At 38.8% G+C, this 23,457-nt stretch overlaps 1 protein-coding gene across 1 annotated transcript; it reads left to right on the top strand.

Moving 5' to 3' along the window:
• The first annotated feature begins 330 nt into the window (after positions 1 to 330).
• On the top strand, positions 331 to 22,773 carry OR52W1 (olfactory receptor family 52 subfamily W member 1). Its single transcript, XM_059070257.1, is given in 3 exon segments — positions 331 to 351; positions 21,801 to 22,502; positions 22,504 to 22,773. Coding segments are annotated over 3 exon segments (993 nt in total).
• The last annotated feature ends 684 nt before the right edge of the window (positions 22,774 to 23,457 follow it).

Raw genomic sequence — 23,457 nt, 5'->3', positions numbered from 1 at the left:
TGGGAAGAGTCAACAAATAAGACTTGACTTTCAGTTCACTGCATGTGCAGCTTAAACAAGTGGAGAAGTGGTCAACCCTCTGACCTGATTTCCCAATTTTTACCCCATTGGTAAAATGGTGACTACTACCCATTGTAGTAGTCACCATGCAGGAACTTTGCTAAATAAATCTTCAGCATTTTATGAGCTCCTATTCCTCTCCTACCCTCCTTCTTAGACCCAGATGGGAAAAGGTAGCCTGGGAAACAGAGACTCTATGGATAAAAAGCTGAGTCCTTTGGGAACTGTGTTGTATCACGCTCCTGCAGGTAGGGAGTGAGGATATGAAAGATGGAGTGGTTTGAAACTGAGGTAAGAACTTGCCGAGGAGCCAGAAGCCAGGGATCTGGTGCATAAGCCTGACTCACAGACATGGTTGAAGATGTAGGAAAGAGACAATAGAGTCTTTATTACAATAATAACTCCAATGTTCTGAGTGCTTTCTGAGCAACCTAAACTGCTTAAGTTCTTTATCTAATTTTTCTCATTGAATCATCTCTCTTAGATTTGAAAGAGCAACTCTCTGGAGTAGAAACTATTAACCCTACTGTGTGTAGGGGATAGACAGAGAGATGGAGCCTTGCCCAAAGTCACACAGTTAGCCTCTATTCATAGCCACATTGATCTGACTCCCATGTCTGTGCTGTAAATGACTCATCCCCACCTGTCACCACTATTCTGATGAATGTGACTATAGCTATTGAAATCCTAAACAAAATCCTAGCACATAGAGTTCAGAAAACTGTTAAGATTTGTTTAATTGATAAATATATTTATCCCCTAAAAAATGCAGAGAGTTCAACATAAGGAAATCTGACAATTTAACTTAACACATCAAGGTTGTAGATAAGATATGGGAATAAAATCATTCAAATCACAAGCAGATCTGAATCCTAGCTCTGACATTTGCTATTTGTGTGACCCATCCATCAAACAAATACTAACTACCTACTACGCTCCACAAACTGTATTAGACACTGTATACAATGGTAAATAAGGCAAACATGGTCCCTGCTTTCACCAAGAGTTCATTCCAATTATGTGGTTGTTAAAAGAAAATAGCCATCTCTAAATGTACTTCTTTGAATAATTTCTGAGATATGTTGTTTAGCAAAGAAGCAAGTGACAAAAACAGTACATAGACTGCTACACAAAATAATTTTGTAGGGGCTTCCCTGGTGGCGCAGTGGTTGAGAGTCCGCCTGCCGATGCAGGGGACACAGGTTCGTGCCCCGGTCCGGGAAGATCCCACATGCCACGGAGCGGCTGGGCCCGTGAGCCATAGCCGCTGAGCCTGCGCGTCCAGAGCCTGTGCTCTGCAACGGGAGAGGCCACAACAGTGAGAGGCCCGCGTACCGAAAAAAAAAAAAAAAAATTGTAATGCTATACCAGGAATAGAATATAAAAAAGTGTATGTATATATACACTTTCTTATATGTTCTTAGATATAATCACATTACCTCTGGAAGGATACACAAGAAACCTGTAAGAGTAATTCCTTCTGAAAAAGACAAATGTGTCAAACTTGGCAGACAGGGGTAAAAATGATATGTTAGAGATTGCTGGTTGTTTCCCCAATGCCCCAATTCTTCCTTAGTAACAAAAAACATTATTTTATTTGGGTACTCATGTATACTGACAAAGTACTATACCTCTCAGATTCCAAATGTTAGTAGATGTCATTTGACAAAGTTTCCAAGAAAACTCTCTAATGTGAACTAACTCAGCTGAGACATGAAGGTTATTTACCGTCCCTCCTTGCACATGGAACAGGCCCAGGATTGATGCCTGAATTTCTAGCAGCCACCTTAAACTATTATATGCAGTCAGAAATAATACTGATATAGAGAATTACTTTTACTGAATATCTTTTTTAATTTTTAAAACTTTGAACTACATGAATATATTTTCTATTTCTTAATTAAATATGTTTTAATTTTATTCTTTTTTTTTTTTTTTTTTTTTTTGCGGTATGTGGGCCTCTCACTGTTGTGGCCTCTCCCGTTGCGGAGCACAGGCTCCGGACGCGCAGGCCTAGAGGCCATGGCTCACGGGCTTAGTTGCTCCGCGGCATGTGGTATCTTCCCGGACCAGGGCACGAACCCGTGTCTCCTGCATCGGCAGGCGGATTCTCAACCACTGCGCCACCAGGGAAGCCCTAATTTTATTCTTTTGATCATTCAGTTAAAATGCAGAAAGCTTTGGTAATTTTGCAAAAGAAAATATACAAAATCCTGTCATATGTCATCATAGAGCATTATTGCGGGAGCATTACTTTATATAAGTGCGATCAAAAAGGCCTTAAGGAATAGAGATATGAATGGGAAGAAAAATAAGAGCAGAAGCAGAGAAGCCAGTCAGGAGACTATTACTTGGTCCAGGCAAGAGATGGTGGCCTGGACCAGATTGGTGGCAGAGGAAATAAATTTGAGTGGCAAAATTTTGGAAGAATAGTCAAGTAAATATACAGATGAATTAGAAATGAGGTATTCAATGTAGAAATCAAATATAATTCTTAGGATTCTCTGATAACCTGGTGGATATGGACCCATTTACTGTAATGGCATCACATAGTAAGATTTCTGGGTATTGTTGAGTTTACATTTGATGTTTGTGATGATAAATTTAATGTGAAGTCAACAAGTTTATTTATGGGATTTTTTTCTAGAAAGCTTCAACCTTCCACAGAGGAGACATATATTTAGATTTAATCAGTTTCCGTTATTTCAAGCAACTACAATGGAGGGAGAGAACAAAGGAGCTTAGATTATTTCCAAGAGCGTAATTGAATGATGGGCCATAGAATCTAAGCTTGACAGGTATAAAGTCAAGAAAAGAGAGGGATATATAATAGAATGAAGGGGATTCTTTCAGTGGCTTGGTAATCTTTAGGTCCAACAATTGTGACTGTACTAAGGATAGTTAAAAATTTGAGCCTGCAATTAGAAGGTGACAATCAGAGAGTAGGATGTTTTGAATCTAAGTTTTAGAGATGGGTCAACCACAAAAATGAGGTAAGTCAAAACCTGGGAGTTTAAACAAGAAAGGTTAAGTTTTGAGTAAAAGCTGAACTGGGTATCCAAGCATTTCCAGTTTTCCCAGCCATGGGATGCCCACTGCATGCAAATGACATTCACATGAAAAATAAATGCATATAAGTGAAGTAATTAATAATTATAGGAGGGATACATATAGTATAATTTCTTAAATTAAGGATAAATCTGAGAAAACTTTGGGAGAAGTTTAGACTTCAGACAAAGAATATGTTCAACAGAGAAATGATTTGAGATATGAAGTTTTAGTCTGTAGCTTCCCACTGACTTTAGACAAATAATTTAATTAGGCAATAAGTAATTCATTTCCTTCTTGTCTCATCTGATGCACCTATAGACACAACTGCCTGGGAGGTCCTTGCATTAGAAAAAGGACAGGAACTTATTCTGGTGCCCTTTATAAATATGTCTGGGATTGGTGTAATTGTAGCAGTCTGCTGCTTGTATGGCACTTCCTGATGGTTTATATTGCACTGGAGGATTGAGTTCATTGGTAATAGATAGAAATGAGGAGAACGAATAGATAACAACTCTGCGCAAGCAGGGCAGGAGCTGTTTCTGCTGGGAACTTAGCACAGCTCTATTGTCTTGTGCTGGGAGGTGTGCACCTGGAAAACAATAGGGCTGTGCAGAGATAGCACCAGAAGAGACTAATGGCCAAACTAAAATTTCAAAAGGGATGCTACAATCAAGCCCATAAAAAGTGAAACAGCTGCTTTGTAGTTCCCTCTCCTCCCATCCTTATTTTTACTGTTTCCCACGACTAACTGATGACCTTTAAATGTGTCCCTGGGGGGGTGGGGCAGAGGGTGGGGGGTGGGATGAATTGGGAGATTGGGATTGACATGTATACACTGATGTGATAAAATGGATAACTAATAACAACCTGCTGTATACAAGATAAACAAATAAAATTTTAAAAAGAAAAAATATAAGGGAAAAATTTTTTAAGTTTTAAAAATAAATGTAGAACTGCAAACTAATGTAAGTGCAATGAAGGAAAGAGATTCAGTCTTTACAGAATAAAGGTAGCTAACTTTGGAACTTATTTACCAGATACATTATCATAAAAAAAAAATGTGTCCCTGAATTCATTGACTTCTTACATTAGTTTTCTACTTATGAACACTGATGTGTTTTTCTCACCAGTCCAATACTCATCTTTTGAATCCTCACTCTGAACAATACAGCCCAATCAATAGTCATTTTAAATTTTTCCTCCAATTACAAAATAATACATTGACATTCTAGCATTCAGATTATGATATTGTACATCATTTAAAGTCCAGCAAGGGACTTCCTGGTGGTCCAGCAGTTACGACTCCACGTTTCCAACTCAGGGGACGCAGGTTCGATCCCTGGTCAGGAAATTAAGATCCCACATGCCCCGCAGTACGGCCAAAATAAAAAAGTCCAGCAAAATCTCAACCATTAGAAATAACTGGCGTAAACAATCTGTTGTGTGGTTTTCACCTATTTTTATGTGTATGTTAAGATTTTATATATGTATATACATGATATTATCTTATATCTGTTTAACTTATATACATGGGTCTGTTATAGATTCTTTAGTATATCCTGTGCCTTTACACTAGGCAAAACCATTTTATAAATCATGAGTTTGTAGTATGTTTTATTATCTAATCTAAGGTGTGACTTGTATCTTTTTTTTTAACATCTTTATTGGAGTATAATTGCTTTACAATGGTGTGTTAGTTTCTGCTTTACAACAAAGTGAATCAGTTATACATATACATATGTTCCCATATCTCTTCCCTCTTGCATCTCCCTCCCTCCTTGTATCTTTTTAAAAACTCTCTTCCATTTAGTGAAACTTTCACCTTCCATATACATTTTAGAAAAACTATAACAAACATTCCTCTGAAGATCTTGCTGGAGTGTTTCTTGAAATTGCATTGAATTTATCGATTAATCTGGGGAGAACTGACATCTTTAAAATGTTCATGTGTCCTCCCCATGTATATTGTTTTTCTCTACATTTAATCAGATCTTCACTTAAATACCTTCACATAATTTTAAAATTATGTCCTTAAAGGTCTTGTGTATTTGTTATGATGCCAATTTCTACCTATTAATAAGTTTTTCCTACTGTAAGTGGTATGTTTATTTCTAATATTTTTAGATAATTTTGCTGGTATAAAGAAAACTATTGACTTTTTCAAGTATATCTTATATTTGAACATCTTACTGAACATTTAACTAGTTCTAAAAATTGCTTATTATTTTAAATTATTGTATCATATAAAAATCATGTTAATTTAACCATTTTTATTCTGATCCTTAAAACTCCTCTTTCTTGATGTATTGTGCTGGTCAGCACTTCCTCTTTTACACTGAACTGCAGCAATGACAAAGGCATTCGGCTGTGTTCCTCTCAGTGCATTGCCCTTGGCGAAAGGGGGCTGCCTCCTCCAAGGTTATGCTCCCTCCCTGGGGCAACCCCCACCCAGTGACTAGTTGATGAAAGAGGAAGAAGGCCTGGCACACAAGTCTCAATAGAAAACTCTGAGAGGCTGTCCCAAGCTCCCTTTGGGGGTGGTTATGTGAGTTCTTCTTTTTGTTTTCTCAAATATTTTTGGAGTTTCCACACATGCATGCACCAATCAGTACTCTGCTGAATACTTAAGGGGGTCCCTCTATAGATTTTTGGAATTCTCTTTCTAGAAAATCTCTTTTCTCTAGTACTCTACCCTGTGAATTCCAGCTGCACTGGCGTCCCCTGACTCCCATGTCCTCAACACAGGAAGACTGTTAGGCTATGCTGAAGTTCACCCTCCCTTTGACATGTCCTGGAATCCCTCTCCAGAACACTGCAACAATCTTTCTCCAGTAAAATGAACTTACCTCATTTGTTTCCTATCCTCCATTGCCTAATGTCCATTGTCTTCAGAACCATTGTTTCATATATTTTGTCCAGTTTTTGTTGTTGTTTCAAGAGAGAGGATAAATCTAGACCTTGTCACTCCATATTTAAAAGCTAAAGTCCCTCTTGAATATGTATAATCATGCTGGAAAAACAGATGAAAGCACCATCCAACTTTTGACACTTCCCTGGGTTCAGGGTTGGATTTGTGACTGTATAAGCCCTCTACTCTCCCCACAGCCAGGAGAGATATGTTTTACATCTGAAGACTTGGTATCTTAGGAGGACTATACACCACAATAAAAGGGAATACACTTCTGGGGGAACCTGAGGTTACAGCAATTTGGGGACTCTAAAATATACCCAAGAAATAAATGCATGGCTGAGTCGCTTTACTGTGCCCCTGAAACTATCACAACATTGTTAATCGGCTATACTCCAATATAAAATTAAAAGTTTAAATATGTATATATATCTCCAAGAAATTTGAAGAAAATAGATTTTAAGACTGGAGGAAGGGCAGTGGTGTGTAGAAATGGGAAATCAAATGAGATGTGACTACTTCAGGACCTTCAAGATTAAGAATGGCCTTTAGATTTATTTTTAAGTGGAGAGTCTATTAACATTTTCTTCCCTGTGTGCAGAGACAATAGGATGTGTACTCAGAATTAATATGAGTGTCTCAGGGAAGAACATATAACTGTGAATCTTTTATTCACAGAGTTAGAGAGTTAAGCAAGGACAGCTACATAACGAGGCCTCCAGGTTAATTATGTTGGGCTCTGGGGAACCCAATCTCTGTCTTCACTCATAAGAAGAGAACCTTATGCCAATATTCCTTGAAAAACCAAAGACTGGAGATAAAACCCACAGAAGTGTCAGCATGAGAATATAGTCATCTTTCTCTCCCTCTCACATATCCAACTGATAATCAAGCTCTGCTTATTCTTTAAAGAAATTCCTTTAAAATATACTTTCTAACCAATTTTTCTTGCCTTTTGCAATGAAAGAAATCAAGAGCTTTCCAGCTCTCACTTTTCACCAAGTTTTTTAATACTCTAATGCCATATAATAAATACCTTTTCAAATCCAATATCTGCAATTTACCAGTCAAGAGACATTTCAAAAACAGAGATCATATTTGTTGAAAACAATGGATTAGTACGATCTACATTTCAAAGGCCTTTAAGAATTTTGGAATCTACTCACTGGAACCAGTGTTTAAGGACCTCTTAATAGAGTGGCCCTTGCTTTCAGTCTATGGAATTTTAAAAGTAAGAATTTTGTCTGACCTTTGGATACGCCTACTGGATGAGCCCCAAACCTTAAATTTCCTACTACCGATGTAAATAATGACATCACTGCCTACCAACTACAATAATATATTGTTTCCTCACCCATTTTCACCAGATTGTGACATCCAGAAATTTAACCATATGCCATACTTATACTCTCCTCATTTGAGGCCCTTGAGTGCAGCTCCAGACTGTATGGTACATAATTTTGAGTAAACAGAATGTCCCCTATACCACCACAATCAGTTTTACCATTTCCCAAATTACTGGTCTTCTCATTCCCCACATCTACCTCCACTTGGGTTCTCAGTGCCCTGGCCTTTCCATAAAGAGTGTGAAGGTGTGTGAGGATTCTTCTGGCCATAAGCAGTATCATTATGAATATTATCCTTTTGTAACAGAAGCTGGAACAGTCATGATGAGATAAAGATGCCTCTCCTTAGTTCTTCCAGACTCTCAAGGGAGAGAGTCTAGAGAGAAGATATCTCTCGGCAGCAGCAGGTTCACAAAAATGGCCCAGAGATCGTGGCCTGAAGAGCAGAACTAGAGCTTCAATTGTATGCAAGGAAGGAGTGCTGTGTCAGGAAGGCTCTGGAGTCAGATAGACCTGCACTTGTACTGATGCTCCACCACTCACCAAATGTGACCTTTGTCAATATTTTTCCATAAATTTTTGTTTTCTAATATATAAAGGGGAAGAATAATCCCTGCTCTGCAGTATTGTTATGCAGGTGAAATGATTTAAATATATAAATGTTTAGATACAAAGTTACGTACCTAAGAATGTTAGCTACCTGTACTAGGTAAATGAATTTTGATACTGGAAGAACAGAAACTGGGTAGGAAAGGTTAGCTATCCAAGTATTATTTGCTTTCTGGAATCACAAATGCTGAAATAGAAACAGAGGAAATAGAAATAGGTGTTTCTATAGAGAGTCTCCTTCTGTGTATTTAAAGCCCCCTCTGGGAGGAGCTGGAAGAAGTTGCTGCTGCAGGCCATGCTGCATTAGGAAGACCAGATATCGTCTTGTGCTACTGATCATTAATATGTTCAGGAGAACCTGAGGCCCAGCAGAGTTATTATTATTTGCCAGGAGAGGAAAGAGAAAGTTGACGCTGGAATTCCGGTAATGACTAGGCGTGTGGCTGAGAGGGTCTTGGTGCTCCAGCTGGGTGTCAAGAGTGAGCCTCTGAGATGGGGTAGGCGAGTTCAGGACATTGGACCACCAGAGACCTCCCAGCCCCACATAATATCAATAGGCAAGAACTCTCCCAGAGATCTCCATCTCAATGCTAAGACCCAGCTCCACTCAAAGACCAGCAAGCTCCAGTGCCAGACACCCGATGCCAAAAACAACTAGCAAGACAGGAACACAACCCCACCCATTAGCAGAGAGGCTGCCTAAAATCATAATAAGTTCACAGACACCCCAAACACACCACAGGACATGGTTTTACCCACCAGAAAGACAAGATCCAGCCTCATCCACCAGAACACAGGCACCAGTCCACTCCACCAGGAAGCCTACACAACCCATTGAACCAACCTTACCAACTCGGGGGAGACACTGAAAACAACGGGAACTACAAACCTGCAGCCTGCAAAATGGAGACCACAAACACAGAAAGTTAAGCAAAATGAGAAGACAGAGAAACACACAGCAGATGAAGGAACAAGATAAAAACCCACCAGACCTAACAAATGAAGAGTAAATAGGCAGTCTATCTGAAAAAATATTCAGAGTAATGATAGTAAAGATGATACAAAATCTTAGAAATAGAATGGAGACAATACAAGAAATGTTTAACAAGGACCTAGAAAAACTAAAGAGCAAACAATGATGAACAACAAAATAAATGAAATGTAAAATTCTCTAGAAGGAATCAATAGCAGAAAAACTGAGGCAGAAGAATGGATAAGTGACCTGGAAGATAAAATAGTGGAAATAACTACTGTAGAGCAGAATAAAGAGAAAAGAATGAAAAGAATTGAGGACAGTCTCAGAGACCTCTGAGACAACATTAAATATAGCAACATTTGAATTGTAGGGGTCCCAAAAGAAGAGAAAAAGAAAGGGACTGAGAAAATATTTGAAGAGATTATAGTTCAAAACTTCCCTAACATGGGAAAGCAAATAGTCAATCAAGTCCAGGAAGCGCAGAGAGTCCCATACAGGATAAATCCAAGGAGAAACACGCCAAGACACATATTCATCAAACTATCAAACTTTAATACAAAGAAAAAGTATTAAAAGCAGCAAGGGAAAAGCAACAAATAACATACAAGGGAATCCCCATAAGGTTAACAGCTGATCTGTCAGCAGAAAATCTGCAAGCCAGAAGGGAGTGGCAGGACATATTTAAAGTGATAAAAGGGAAAAACCTACAACCAAGATTACTCTAATCAACAAGAATATCACTCACATTCGACAGAGAAATTAAAATACTTACAGACAAGAAAAGTTAAGAGAATTCAGCACCACCAAACCAGTTTAACAACAAATGCTAAAGGAAATTCTCTAGGCAAGAAACACAAGAAAAGGAAAACACCTACAATAACAAACCCAAAACAATTAAGAAAATGATAATAGGAGCAGACATATCGATAATTACCTTAAATGTAAATGGATTAAAGGCTCCAACCAAAAGACATAGACTGGCTGAATGAATACAATTACAAGACCCAAATATATGCTGTCTACAAGAGACCCACTTCAGGCCTAGGGACACATACAGACTGAAAGTGAGGGGATGGAAAAAGATATTCCATGCAAAGGAAAATCAAAAGAAAGCTGGAGTAGCAATTCTCACATCAGACAAAATAGACTTTAAAATAGAGATTATTACAAGAGACAAAGAAGGACACTACATAATGATGAAGGGATCGATCCAAGAAGAAGATATAACCATTGTAAATATTTATGCACCCAACATAGAGGCACCTCAATACATAAGGCAAATGCTAACAGCCAAAAAAAGGGAAATCCACAGTAACACAATAATTGTAGGGGGCTTTAACACCACACATTCACCAATGGACAGATCATCCAAAATGAAAATAAATAAGGAAACACAAGCTTTAAATGACACATTAAACAAGATGGACTTAATTGATATTTATAGGACATTCCATCCCCAAACAACAGAATACACATTCTTCTCGAGTGCTTATGGAACATTCTCCAGGATAGATCATATCTTGGGTCACAAATCAAGCCTTGGCAAATTTAAGAAAATTGAAACCATATCAAGTATCTTTTCTGACCACAATGCTATGAGACTAGATATCAATTACAAGAAAAAAACCTGTAAAAAATACAAACACATGGAGGCTAAACAATAAGCTCCTATACCAAGAGATCACTGAAGAAATCAAAGAGGAAATAAAAAAATACCTAGAAACAAAGGACAATGAAAACATGAAGACCCCAAAGCTATGGGATGCAGCAAAAGCAGTTCTAAGAGGGAAGGTTATAGCAATACAATCCTACCTCAAGAAACAAGAAAAATCTCTAATAAACAACCTAACCTTACACCTAAAGCAATTAGAGAAAGAATAACAAAAAGACCCCAAAGTTAGCAGAAGGAAAGAAATCATAAAGATCAGATCAGAAATAAATGAAAAAGAAATGAAGGAAACAATAGCACAGGACAATAAAACTAAAAGCTGGTTCTTTCAGAAGATAAACAAATTTTTTTTTCTTGATGAATCTCGCTAGTGGTTTTTGAAAAACCACTAGCGAGATTCATCAAGAAAAAAAGGGAGAAGACTCAAATCAACAGAATTAGAAATGAAAAAGGAGAAGTAACAACTGACACTGCAGAAAAACAAAGGATCATGAGAGATTACTACAAGCAACTATATGCCAATAAAATGGACAACCTAGAAGAGATGGACGAATTCTTAGATAAGCATAACCTTCCAAGACTATACTAGGAAGGAAGAGAAAATTTAAACAGACCAATCACAAGCACTGACATTGAAACTGTTATTAAAAATCTTCCTACGAACGAAAGCCCAGGACCAGATGGCTTCACAGGAGAATTCTATCAAACATTTACAGAACAGCTAGCACCTATCCTTCTCAAACTCTTCCAATATATAGCAGAGAGAGAAACACCCCCAAACTCATTCCACGAGGCCACTATCACCCTGATACTAAAACCAGACAAAGGTGTCACACAAAAAAAGAAAACTACAGGCCAGTATCACTGATGAAAACAGATGCAAAAATCCTCAACAAAATACTAGCAAACAGAATCCAACAGCACACTAAGTGGATCATACACCGTGATCAACTGGGTTTATTCCACGAATGCAAGGATTCTTCAATATATGCAAATCAATCAATGTGATACACCATATTAACAAACTGAAGGATAAAAACCATATGATCATATCAGTTGATGCAGAAAAAGCTTTTGACAAAATTCACCACCCTTTATGATAAAAACCCTCTAGAAAGTAGGCATAGAAGGAACTTGCCTCAACATAATAAAGGCCATATATGTCAAACCCACAACCAATATCGTTCTCAATGCTGAAAAACTTAAACCATTTCCACTAAGATCAGAAACAAGAGAAGGTTGCCCACTCTCACCACTATTATTCAACATACTTTTGGAAGTTTGGGCCACAGCAATCAGAGAAGAAAAAGAAATAAAAGGAATCCAAATAGGAAAAGAAGAAGTAAAGCTGTCACTGTTTACAGAAGACACGATACTATAGATAGAGAATCCTAAAGATGCTACCAGAAAACTACAAGAGCTAACCAATGAATTTGGTAAAGCAGCAGGATACAAAATTAGTGCACAGAAATCTCTTGCATTCCTATACACCAATGATGAAAACTCTGAAAGAGAAATTAAGGAAACACTCCCATTTACCACTGCAACAAAAAGAATAAAATACCTAGGAATAAACCTACCTAAGGAGACAAAAGACTTGTATGCAGAAAACTATAAGACACTGATGAAATAAATTAAAGATGATACAAACAGATGGAGAGATATACCATGTTCTTGGATTGGAAGAATCAATATTGTGAAAATGACTCTACTACCCAAAGCAATCTACAGATTCAGTGAAATCCCTATCAAACTACCAATGGCATTTTTCACAGAACTAGAACAAAAAATTTAACAATTTGTATGGAAACTCAAAAGACCCTGAATAGCCAAAGCAATTTTAAGAAAAAGGGAGCTGGAAGAATCAGGGTTCCTGACTTCAGACTATACTACAAAGCTACCGTCATCAAGACAGTATTTTACTGGCACAAAAACAGAAATATAGATCAATGGAACAGGATAGAAAGCCCAGAGATAAACCCACACACATATGGTCACCTTATGTTTGACAAAGGAGGCAAGAATATACAGTGGAGAAAAGACAGCCTCTTCAATAAGTGGTGCTGGGAAAACTGGACAGCTACATGTAAAAGAATGAAATTAGAACACTCCCTAACACCATACACAAAAATAAACTCAAAATGGAATAAAGACCTAAATGTAAGGCCAGACACTATCAAACTCTTAGAGGAAAACATAGGCAGAACACTCTATGACATAAATCACAGCAATATCCTTATTGACCCACCTCCTAGAGAAATGGAAATAAAAACAAAAGTAAACAAATGGGACCTAATGAAACTTAAAAGCTTTTGCACAGCAAAGGAGACCATAAACAAGACAAAAAGACAACCCTCAGAATGGGAGAAAATATTTGCAAATGAAGCAACTGACAAAGGACTAATCTCCAAAATTTACAAGCAGCACATGCAGCTCAATATTAAAAAAACAAACAACCCAATCCAAAAATGGGCAGAAGACCTTGATAGACATTTCTCCAAAGAAGATATACAGATTGCCAACAAACACATGAAAGGATGCTCAACATCACTAATCATCAGAGAAATGCAAATCAGAACTACAATGAGGTATCACCTCACACCAGTCAGAATGGCCATGATCAAAAAATCTACAAACAATAAATGCTGGAGAGGGTGTGGAGAAAAGGGGACCTTACTGCACTGTTGTTGGGAATGTAAATTGATAAAGCCACTATGGAGAACAGTATGGAGCCTCCTAAAAAAACTAAAAATAGAACTACCATATGACCCAGCAATCCCACTTCTGGACATATACCCTGAGAAAACCTTAATTCAAAAAAGTCATGTACCACAATGTTCATTTCAACTCTATTTCCAATAGCCAGCACATGGATGCAACCTAAGTGTCCATTGACCGATGAATGGATAAAGATGTGGCACATATATACAATGGAATATTACTCGGCCATAAAAAGAAACAAAATTGAGTTATTTGTAGTGAGGTGGATGAGTGAGGTGGATGGACCTCAAGACTGTCATACAAAGTGAAGTAAGTCAGAAAGAGAAAAACAAATACTGTATGCTAACACACATATATGGAATCTTAAAAAAAATGGTTCTGAAGAACCTAGGGGCAGGACAGGAATAAAGATACAGATGTAGAGAATGTACTCGAGGACACGGGGAGGGGAAGGGTAAGCTGAGACAAAGTGAGAGAGTGGCATTGACATATACACACTACCAAATGTAAAATAGATAACTAGTGGGAAGCAGCCACATAGCACAGGGAGATCAGCTCGGTGCTTTGTGACCACCTAGAAGAGTGGGACAGGGAGTGTGTGAGGGAGACACAAGAGGGAGGGGATATGGAGATATATGTATAAGTATAGCTGATTCACTTTGTTATATAGCAAAAACTAACACAACATTGTAAAGCAATTATACTCCAATAAAGATGTTAAAAAGAAAAATTAGATAACCAACCAGGACCTACTGTTTAGCACAGGGAACACTGCTCTATATTCAGTAATAACCTAAACGGGAAAAGAATTTGAAAAAGAATAGATACATGTATGTGTATAACTGAATCATTTTGCTGTACACCTGAAACTAGCACAACATTGTTAATCAACTATGCTCCAATATAAAATAATTTTTTTAAAACTATTAAAACTTATAACAACACAGGTTAAACTCAAGACCATTATGTTGCATGAAATAGACCAGTCACAAAAGGCTATATACTGCATGATTCCATTTATATGAGGTTCCACACAGATAAAAACCTGTCTATGGTGATAAAAATCAGAACAGTGATTGCCTCTGGGGTAGGAGGAAGCAGAAGGCACTTTATCTGATGAAAACTTTCTATATATTGAGAGGAGTGTGGGTTACATGGGTGTCTACAAACGTCAGAGGAAGGATTTTTTGGAGCATCAAGAAAGAATAAAGAGTAATGAAAAGAATAGGAATATGGGTAAATGCTTCTTCCCATGAGTTTTTTATATCACGTGCAATGAAAAATGAAAGTTGTTACACCATCTGACATTCAAGACTGTAATATTTTAAAATGGGAAGAGTAAAGGTGCTAAATGGAACTAAGGTTTTACCATTAAAAGTGGTAAAATATTGTTGTCAGTGGACTTATGTATCATACATGTATATTTTAATAGAGCAACCACAAAGAAAACTATACAAAGCCATACACTCAAAAACTCTACAAATAAATCAAGAAGGAATCTTAAAAATCTTCAAGTAACCCACAGAAAGGCAAGAAAACAGAAACAGAAGGACTTCCCTGGCAGTCCAATAGTTAAGACTTCACCTTCCAATGCAGGATGTGTGAGTTCCATCCTTGGTGGCGGAGCGAAGATCCCACATGCCTTGAGGCCAAAAAAACCAAAACATAAAATGGAAGCAATATTGTAGCAAATTCAATAAAGACTTTAAAAATGGCCCACATCAAAAAAAATCTTGAAAAAACAGAAACAGAGGACTGAGACAAAGAAACAAACAGAAAACAAATAATAAAATGTCAGACTTAAGGCCTAATATATTAAAAATTACCTGAACCATGAATGGTCTAAACACACAAGTTAAAAAAACAGGGACTGGCAAAGTAGATGAAAAAAAAAAACACACCCCAATCATATGCTGTTAAGAAATTCGCTTCATATCCAATGACATAGATAGGTCAAAAATAAAAGGAATATATATATATATATATATATATATATATATATATATATATATATATGTATATATTATACAAACATTCATCAAAAAAGCAGGAGTGGCTATATCAATAGCAGATGAAGTAGACTACAAAGCAAAAAAAATTGCTAGTGACAAAGAGACACATTACCCAGGAAGATATATCCTAAGCATGTATACACCAAACAACAAAGCCTCAAAACACATTAAGCATAAACTGAAATAACTGAAAAGAAAAATAGACAAATCACAATTATAATTCAGTACTTCAAAACCCCCTCAGTGTTGAAATTCTTCTATCTCTGCAACTGATAGAACTACTAGACAGAAAACGAACAGGATATAGGAGAACTGACCAACATAATCAACCAACAGGATCTGGTTGTCATATATAGAAGACCACCTAACAAGTGACCATACATCTTTTTAAATCAAGCACCCATGGACAATTACCAAGATAGAGCTTATTAGGAACCATAAAACAAACCTAAGCAAAATTTTTCCAGTTTTATTGAGAAATAACTGATATATATGACTGTATAAGTTTAAGGCATACAGCATGATGATTTGATTTACATATATTGTGAAATGAGTACCAAATAGGTTTGGCTAATATCCATCTTCTCATACAGATACAATAAAAAGAAAAGAAAGGAAAAAATTTTTCTCCTTGTGATAAAAACTCATAGGATTTTCTCTCTTAAAAACTTTCCTATATCATACAGCAATATTAGCTATAGTCATTATGTTTTACATTACATCCCTAGTAATAATTTATAACTGAAAGTTTGTACATTTTGACCACCTTTCTCCAGTTTCTCCTCCCTCCACCCTCTTCCTCAGGTAACCAAAAGTCAAATCTCTTTTCCTATGAGTTGGGTTTTTTTCCTTTCTTCATCTTCTTTTTTTTTTTTAGATTCCACATATAAGTGAGATCATACAGTCTTTGCCTTTCTCTGAGTTATTTCACAGCATAATGCCGTCAAAGTCCATCCGTGTTGTCACAAACAGTAGGATTTCCTCATATATATACCACAACCTCTTTATCCATCAACAGACACTTAGGTTATTTCCCCGTGTTGGCTATTGTAAATAATGCTGCTATGAACATGGGGGTGCAGATATCTTTTGGAGTTAGTGTTTTCATTTCCTTTGGATATACAATTGACCCATGAACAATGCAGGTATTAGGACCACAGACCCCTCAAACCCCAAACAGTCAAAAATCCACATAAACTTTACAGTTGGCCCTCCATATCCATGGATTCAGCCAACTTTGGATTATGTAGTACTGTAGCATGTATTTATTGAAAAAAAAATTCACATATAAGTGGACCCATGCAGTTCAAATCCATGTTGCTCAAGGGTCAACTGTTTCCCAGAAGTGGAATTGCTGGATCATATGGTAGTTCTATTTTTAATTTTTTGCAGATCCTTCATACTACTTCCCATAGTAGCTGTATCAATTTATAGTCCCACCAGTGGTGCACACATGTTCTCCTTTTCTCCACATCCATGCTGGCATTTGTTATCTCTTGTCTTTTAATGGTGGCCATTCTAGCAGGCATGAAGTGATAGCTCACTGTGGTTTTAATTTGCATTTCCCTAATTACTAGTGATGTTGAACATCTTTTCATGTACTTATTGGCCTTTCACACATATTCTTTGAAGAAATGTCTATTCAGGTCCTTTGCCCATTTTTTATATTGGGTTATTTGGTTTTATGCTATTGAGTTGTATGAGTTCTTTATGTATTTTGGATATTAACCCCTTATCAGATAAATGGCTTGCAAAGATTTTTTCCCATTCCATAGATTGTCTTTTCATTTTGTTGATGTTTTCTTTTGCTGTGCAGAACTTTTTAGTTTGATGTAGTCCTACTTTTTTATGTTTTATTTTGTTGCCTGCACTTTAGGTGTCATATCCAAAGAAAAATATTACCAAGATCTATGCCAAGAAACTTTATTTCTATGTTTTCTTCCAGGAGTTCCGTAATTTCGGGTTCATTCACTAAAGTCTTTAATCTATTTTGAGTTAATTTTTGTGAGTGGTGTAACATATGGATCCAGTTTCATTCTTTTACATGTGAATATCCAATTATCCCAGCACTACTTATCGAAAAGACTCTCTTTTCTCCATCAAGTATTCTTGGCTCTCTTGTCAAATATTAGTTGACTGTGTATGCTTGTGTTTATTCCTGGGCTCTCAATTCTGTTCCATTGGTCTATTTGTCTGTTTTTCTTCCAGTACCATACTGCTTTGATAACTATAGCTTTAGAGTATAACTTTATGTTCTTCTTTCTCATGATTTCTTTGGCTATTCATGGTCTTTTGTGGTTCTGTATACATTTGAGGAGTATTTTTTTCTACTACAGTGGAAAAAAATGCTATTGGAATCTTGATAGGCATTGCATTTGAATCTATAGATGGCTTTTGGCAGTAGTGACATTTTAACAAAATTAATTCTTCCAGTCCATTAACACAGGATAGGTTTCCCACTTATCTGTGTCTTGTTCGATTTGTTTCATCAATGTATTATAGCTTTCAGAATAGAGATCTTTCATCTCCTTAGTTACATTTATTCCTAATGATTTTATTGTTTTTGATTCTATTGTAAATGATTTGGAATCATTTATTTCTTTTTCAGAAAATTTGTCATTAGTGTATAAAAATGTTACTGAATTTTGCATGTTAATTTTTTTTTTTTTTTTTTTTTTTTTTTTGCGGTATGCGGGCCTCTCACTGTTGTGGCCTCTCCCGTTGCGGAGCACAGGCTCCGGACGCACAGGCTCAGCGGCCATGGCTCACGGGCTTAGTTGCTCCGCGGCATGTGGGATCTTCCCGGACCAGGGCACGAACCCATGTCTCCTGCATCCGCAGGCGGATTCTCAACCACTGCGCCACCAGGGAAGCCCGCATGTTAATTTTGTATCCTGTAACATTATTGAATTCATTGATTAGATCTAATAGTCTTTTGATTCAGGATTTTCTATATATAAAATCATGTCACCTAAAAATAGAGACCATTTTACTTCTTCCTTTCCAATTCAGTTAGCTATTTATTTCTTTTTCTTGCCTGATTGCTCTAGTTAGGACTTCTAGAGATATGTGGGGGTGTTTTTCTTGTTGTTTGTTTTGTTTTGTTTTTTAGCCACACCACTCGGGATGTGGGATCTTAGTTCCCTGACCACAGATCAAACCCACGCCACCATTGGAAGTGCGGAGTCTTAACCACTGGACCACCAGGGAAGTCCTCTAGTGCTATGTTAAATAGGAGTGCTGAGAGTGGGCCCCACTGTCTTGTTCCTGATCTTAGAGGAAAAGCTTTCAACCTTTCACCACTGAGTATGAAGTTAGATGTGGGCTTGTTGTATATGGCCTTTTTTACGTTGAGATATGTTCCTTCTATGCCTAATTTGTTGAGTTTTTATCATGAATAGATGTTGAGTTTTGTCATATGCTTTGTTTGCATCTATTGAGATGATCATGTGATTCTTTTTTTCATTCTATTAATATGATGTATCACATTGATTGATATGTGTATGTTAAACCATCCTTGCATCCCAGGGATAAATCCCACTTGATCATGGTTTATGATACTTTTAATGTATTGTTAAATTTGTTGCTAATATTTGTTGAGGATTTTTGCACTTATGTTCATCAGGGATATTGACCTGTAATTCTTTTTTTAAATAAATATCTTTGTCTGGTTTTGATATCACGGTGATGCTGGCCTCATAGAATGAGTTCAGAAGCATTCCTTACCTTGCAATATTTTGGAATAGTTTGAGAATAGTTTGAATTTGGTTTGCCGTATTTCATTGAGAATTGTGGCATCGGTATTTATCAGAGATATTGGCCTGTAGTTTTCTTTTCTAGCAGTGTCATTTTCTGATTTTGTTATCAGGAGAATACTGGCCTTGTAAAATGAGTTTGGGAGTGTTCCCTCCTCTTCAATTTTTTTCAAAGAAACTCAAACTCTTTGAGTTTCAAAGAAACTCAAATTCAAGCTCTTTTTTCAAAGAGCTTGAGAAGGCTGGGGGTTAACTCTTTAAATATTTGGTAAAATTTTACCAGTGAAGCCATCTGGTCCTGGACTTTTCTTCATTGGGAGAATTTAATTACTGATTCAATCTCCTTACTAGTCATTGATCTATTCAGATTTTCTTTTTTCTGATTCAGTCTTGAACTGTAAATTGTATGTTTCTAAGAATTTTTCCATTTCTTCTAGGTTGTACAGTTAGTTGGTGTACAGTTATGCACAGTAGCATCTTATGATCCTTCGAATTTCTGTGATATCCATTCTAATGTCTCCTTTTTATTTATAATTTTGTTGATTTGGTCTCTTTCTCTTTTTTCCTTGGTTAGTCTAGCTAAGGATTTATTAATTTTGTTTCTTTTTAAAGAATCAATTCTTGGTTAATATTTTCTATCATTTTCCTGTTCTCTATTTCATTTATTTCTGCTCTAATCTTTATTATTTCCTTTCTTCTGCTAACTTTGGGCTCAGTTTCTTCTTCTTTTTCTACATTCCTTAAGGTGTAGAGTGAGGTTGTTTATTTGGGAATCTTTCTTGCTTTCTTAATGTAGGCATTTATTGCTATAACATTCCCCCTTAGAACTGCTTTTACTCATCCCACAGGTTATATTCTAACCACTTAACATGTGTAAAATTGTACTACCATTTTTATTAGGTTCCCATCCTTTTTAAAATGTGTCACTGATGAAGTTGTTAATGTTGTACCCCTACTCCCATTTTTCCCATGGGCCCGGTGGTTTCGTTATATTATCTTACATAGTGTGGTGATTTTTAGAATATGTCTCATTATAGCAGAAAGAATTTTACTCATTGGATGTGTGGATAATGGTGAATAACTCTTTTTCATTTCCATGGATACTGAAGGCTTCTGAAACTGTAGGAGCCCCTGTTAGCAAATGCTATTTGCATGGCTGTTTGGGCCAGCAATTTTGTCCCACAATTAAGAGCAATAAATGTTTATTTATAGACAACTAACTACCAGGTATTGTGATAAGCAGTGGTAACAGTGAGGCAAATAAGCACTGCCTGTAACTCTTTCAGTCTAGTGGGGGAGAGAGAGACAAGTAATTACAATAGACGGGAACTGATGCTATTAAAAATAAAGAAAGCAAGGTCTTCTCTCCAGACTTCAGGAAGTCAGCAAAGACCTCCCAGAGGAAGTGTTCCTCTAACCCAGATCTTTCCACTGACAAAAGTCAGTCTCTTTCTTTGTTGCCCCCATCTCTACCTCCTTACTCTACTTCCTGAGTTACCCAGGTTAGCAGAGGCAGAACAGGGAAGAGTTCATGTGACCCAGGTGGGAGGGGTAAGGGTCCTGAGGGAAGTGGGTAGAAAGGGCCCCACAGACATTGGTCAAGGTGAAGAGAAGCTGCAAACACACGGTGCTTAGGCTCCTTCCCCAGTCAAGTCTTCTGCTGGTGCTTTCCTCCTCCTTCATTTATCCATCCAACCTTTGTTAAGTTTCTGCCACGGGCTAGATTCTGTTCTGGGAGGAATCGATTCTACTCATCCTGCCTCTTCCAACACCAGAGATGCTTCTTCCTCTTCTGGCTGCTACTCTGGGTTGAGTGCCATCTCCTCCCCTCCTGTCACCTGTTCTGCTTCTGGCACCCCAGGAATGAAACTCGAGGGTAACCCCCTTCTGGTTCGTGAAGAAGGAAAGAAGACAGAGAAGGTTCCTTTTTTTGCTGCCATCTCTTTCTCCATTGCTTCCCAGGCCCAGCATCAATTCTCCAGCCCACGTTCAAGTTCACTACTTCAGCATCAAGTTAAGAATAAAATACTCATCCCACACCCCAAAAACCCACCAGGTTTTCTCCTGTCACATCAGCCTTCACTCCAGGTCCCATCTGCCTCCTCCTCCTGTTTCTCCCTTTCTCTCTACGCTCCTTATTTCTTCTTGTGGGGTTGGTGCCCAGAATGTTAAAGCTGGGCACCACTTAAGATCACTGTGCTCACCCCCACTGTAGAGCTGAGGAAGATGAGGCCCAGGAGTTCTGCTTAAGGATACACAGTCAGGGATAAAATCAGCCTGAAGCCTGATCCCCACCCAGCACTGGCCTTCTCCCTGTCTACAAGACTGAAATTGACTCGACTTGGACCCTTAGGAAGAAAAACATTCATCTTTGCTCCACTCTCAGCTGAGCTCCAAAGGGAGGGCTCCAGCTATACTAGCCACTGCCGCAGTGACACTGCACTTCACTACCACTGTCTCCCATTACTCCCCCTGCAATACACATGGACTTTCAGGCACAAGGATTCTCCCATCCTAGCTAGGGTTGTCACCTGGATTATCCATCCAAAACCCCAATCAAAGGTTTTAACACTGCAATCCTCCCAGCCCTGCACCACTCCTGCACATACCTGGACGGATCTATGCCACTGCGACACCCCCCAAATCTCTTTGTCCTTTCCCTCTCAGGAGTGATGTCCCCGTGAGCCCTAAAGCTTTGACCTCACAGGAGGGCAGGAGCGCCACACTCCAACTCCACCTTCTCACGCCCAACCTTCTTCATACTGACTGGCATTCCAGAGTTAGGGGTTGCCCAGGCCTGGCTGACACTGGTCTTTCGGCCCATGTATCTGCTTTCTCTGCTGGGCAATGGAGCACTGCTGGTAGTGGTGGAGATAGACTCCACACTGCACAAGCCCATGTTTCTGTTCCTGGCCACCCTGGCAGCCACAGACCTGGGTTTAGCCACATCTATAGCTCCAGGGCTGTTGGCTGTGCTGTGGCTTGGGCCCCAGCCTGTGCCATACGTTGCCTGCCTGTTCCAGATGTTCTTTGTTCATGCACTGTTGGCCATGGAATCTGGTGTACTGTTGGCCATGGCCTGTGATCGTGCTGTGGCAGTAGGGTGTCCACTGCACTACCCCATCCTAGTCACCAAAGCCCACGTGGGCTATGCAGCCCTGGCACTGGCACTGAAAGCTGTGGCAGTTGTTGCGCCTTTCCCTCTGCTGGTTGCATGATTTGGGCACTTCCGAGCCAAGACCACAGACCACGCCTACTGTGCACACATGGCGGTGGTGGAGCTGGTCGGGCGTAACACTCGGGCCAGCAACTTTTATGGGCTGGTGCTTTCATTGGCCGTGTCAGGTGTAGATATTCTAGGCATCACAGGCTCTTATGGGCTCATTGCCCACACTCGCTGTGCTGCGGCTGCCTACCCAGGAAGCCCGTGCCAAGGCCTTTGGTACATGGAGTTCCCACATCTGTGTCATTCTGGCCTTCTACGTGCCTGGTCTCTTCTCACGCCTCTTTGGTCGTCGCACCATCCCAAAGCCCATGCACATCCTTTTTTCTAACAACTATTTGCTGCTACCATCTGCCCTCAACCCGCTCATCTATGGGGCCCACACCAAGCAGATCAGCGACCAGCTCCTAGAAACCTTCGCATTCAGAAAAAGCCAGTTCTAAGAGACAGTGAAAACAACGGAGGCTGGGGGTGGAAGTTGGGGGACATTCAGAGGAGTCTGGGGTCTGGAGGTATGGATTATGTCATCTTTGTCCCATGGTCTGCCTATGACTGTGATAATCACTCAACAGATACTTGCTGTGAGGCTCTACTGCGTGTACCACTGGCATTAGGTAGACTGGCCTAGCCATGCATTCTGCTTGGGAGGAGGCAGGAGACAGGCTACCACATGTTACCATGCAGAGAAAATAAGAAAAGGGACCAGGGAATTATCATGGGATCACAGTACACACGATTTAACTTAAAGAAGACTACCCTCCTCCTCCTCCCCCTACTCTGCCCCATCATTTTAACCTAAGTCTGCCCCTGTTCCCACACAAAAGCTCCTCTACAGATCCTGGACCCGGGAGCCTGGGAAGACTGACACTTCCTCTGGAGGCCAAGTGCTTGGGTACCTGTCTGGGATCACAGCCCTCTATGCCTGGAGCCAGATGCTGTTTTCAGTCTGTCCTCAGGGAAGGAGCTAAACGGCCTTATTCCCCACCTTCTGAGAATCTGGATAACGTGCCCCAGAGTCCCAAATTTGCCTAAGACCCTGACCCTTAAGACATATTAGGTTCAGAGAATCTTCTTGGTCTCATGTGTAATCACTATTCCCCCTACCCTCACTGCGCTCCCAAAGTCTC

The sequence above is a fragment of the Kogia breviceps genome, chromosome 7, assembly GCF_026419965.1.
Source record: "Kogia breviceps isolate mKogBre1 chromosome 7, mKogBre1 haplotype 1, whole genome shotgun sequence".
Lineage (NCBI taxonomy): Eukaryota > Metazoa > Chordata > Mammalia > Artiodactyla > Physeteridae > Kogia > Kogia breviceps.
The sequence above is the reverse complement of the archived record's forward strand: the minus strand, read 5'-3'. Positions and strand labels throughout refer to the sequence as shown.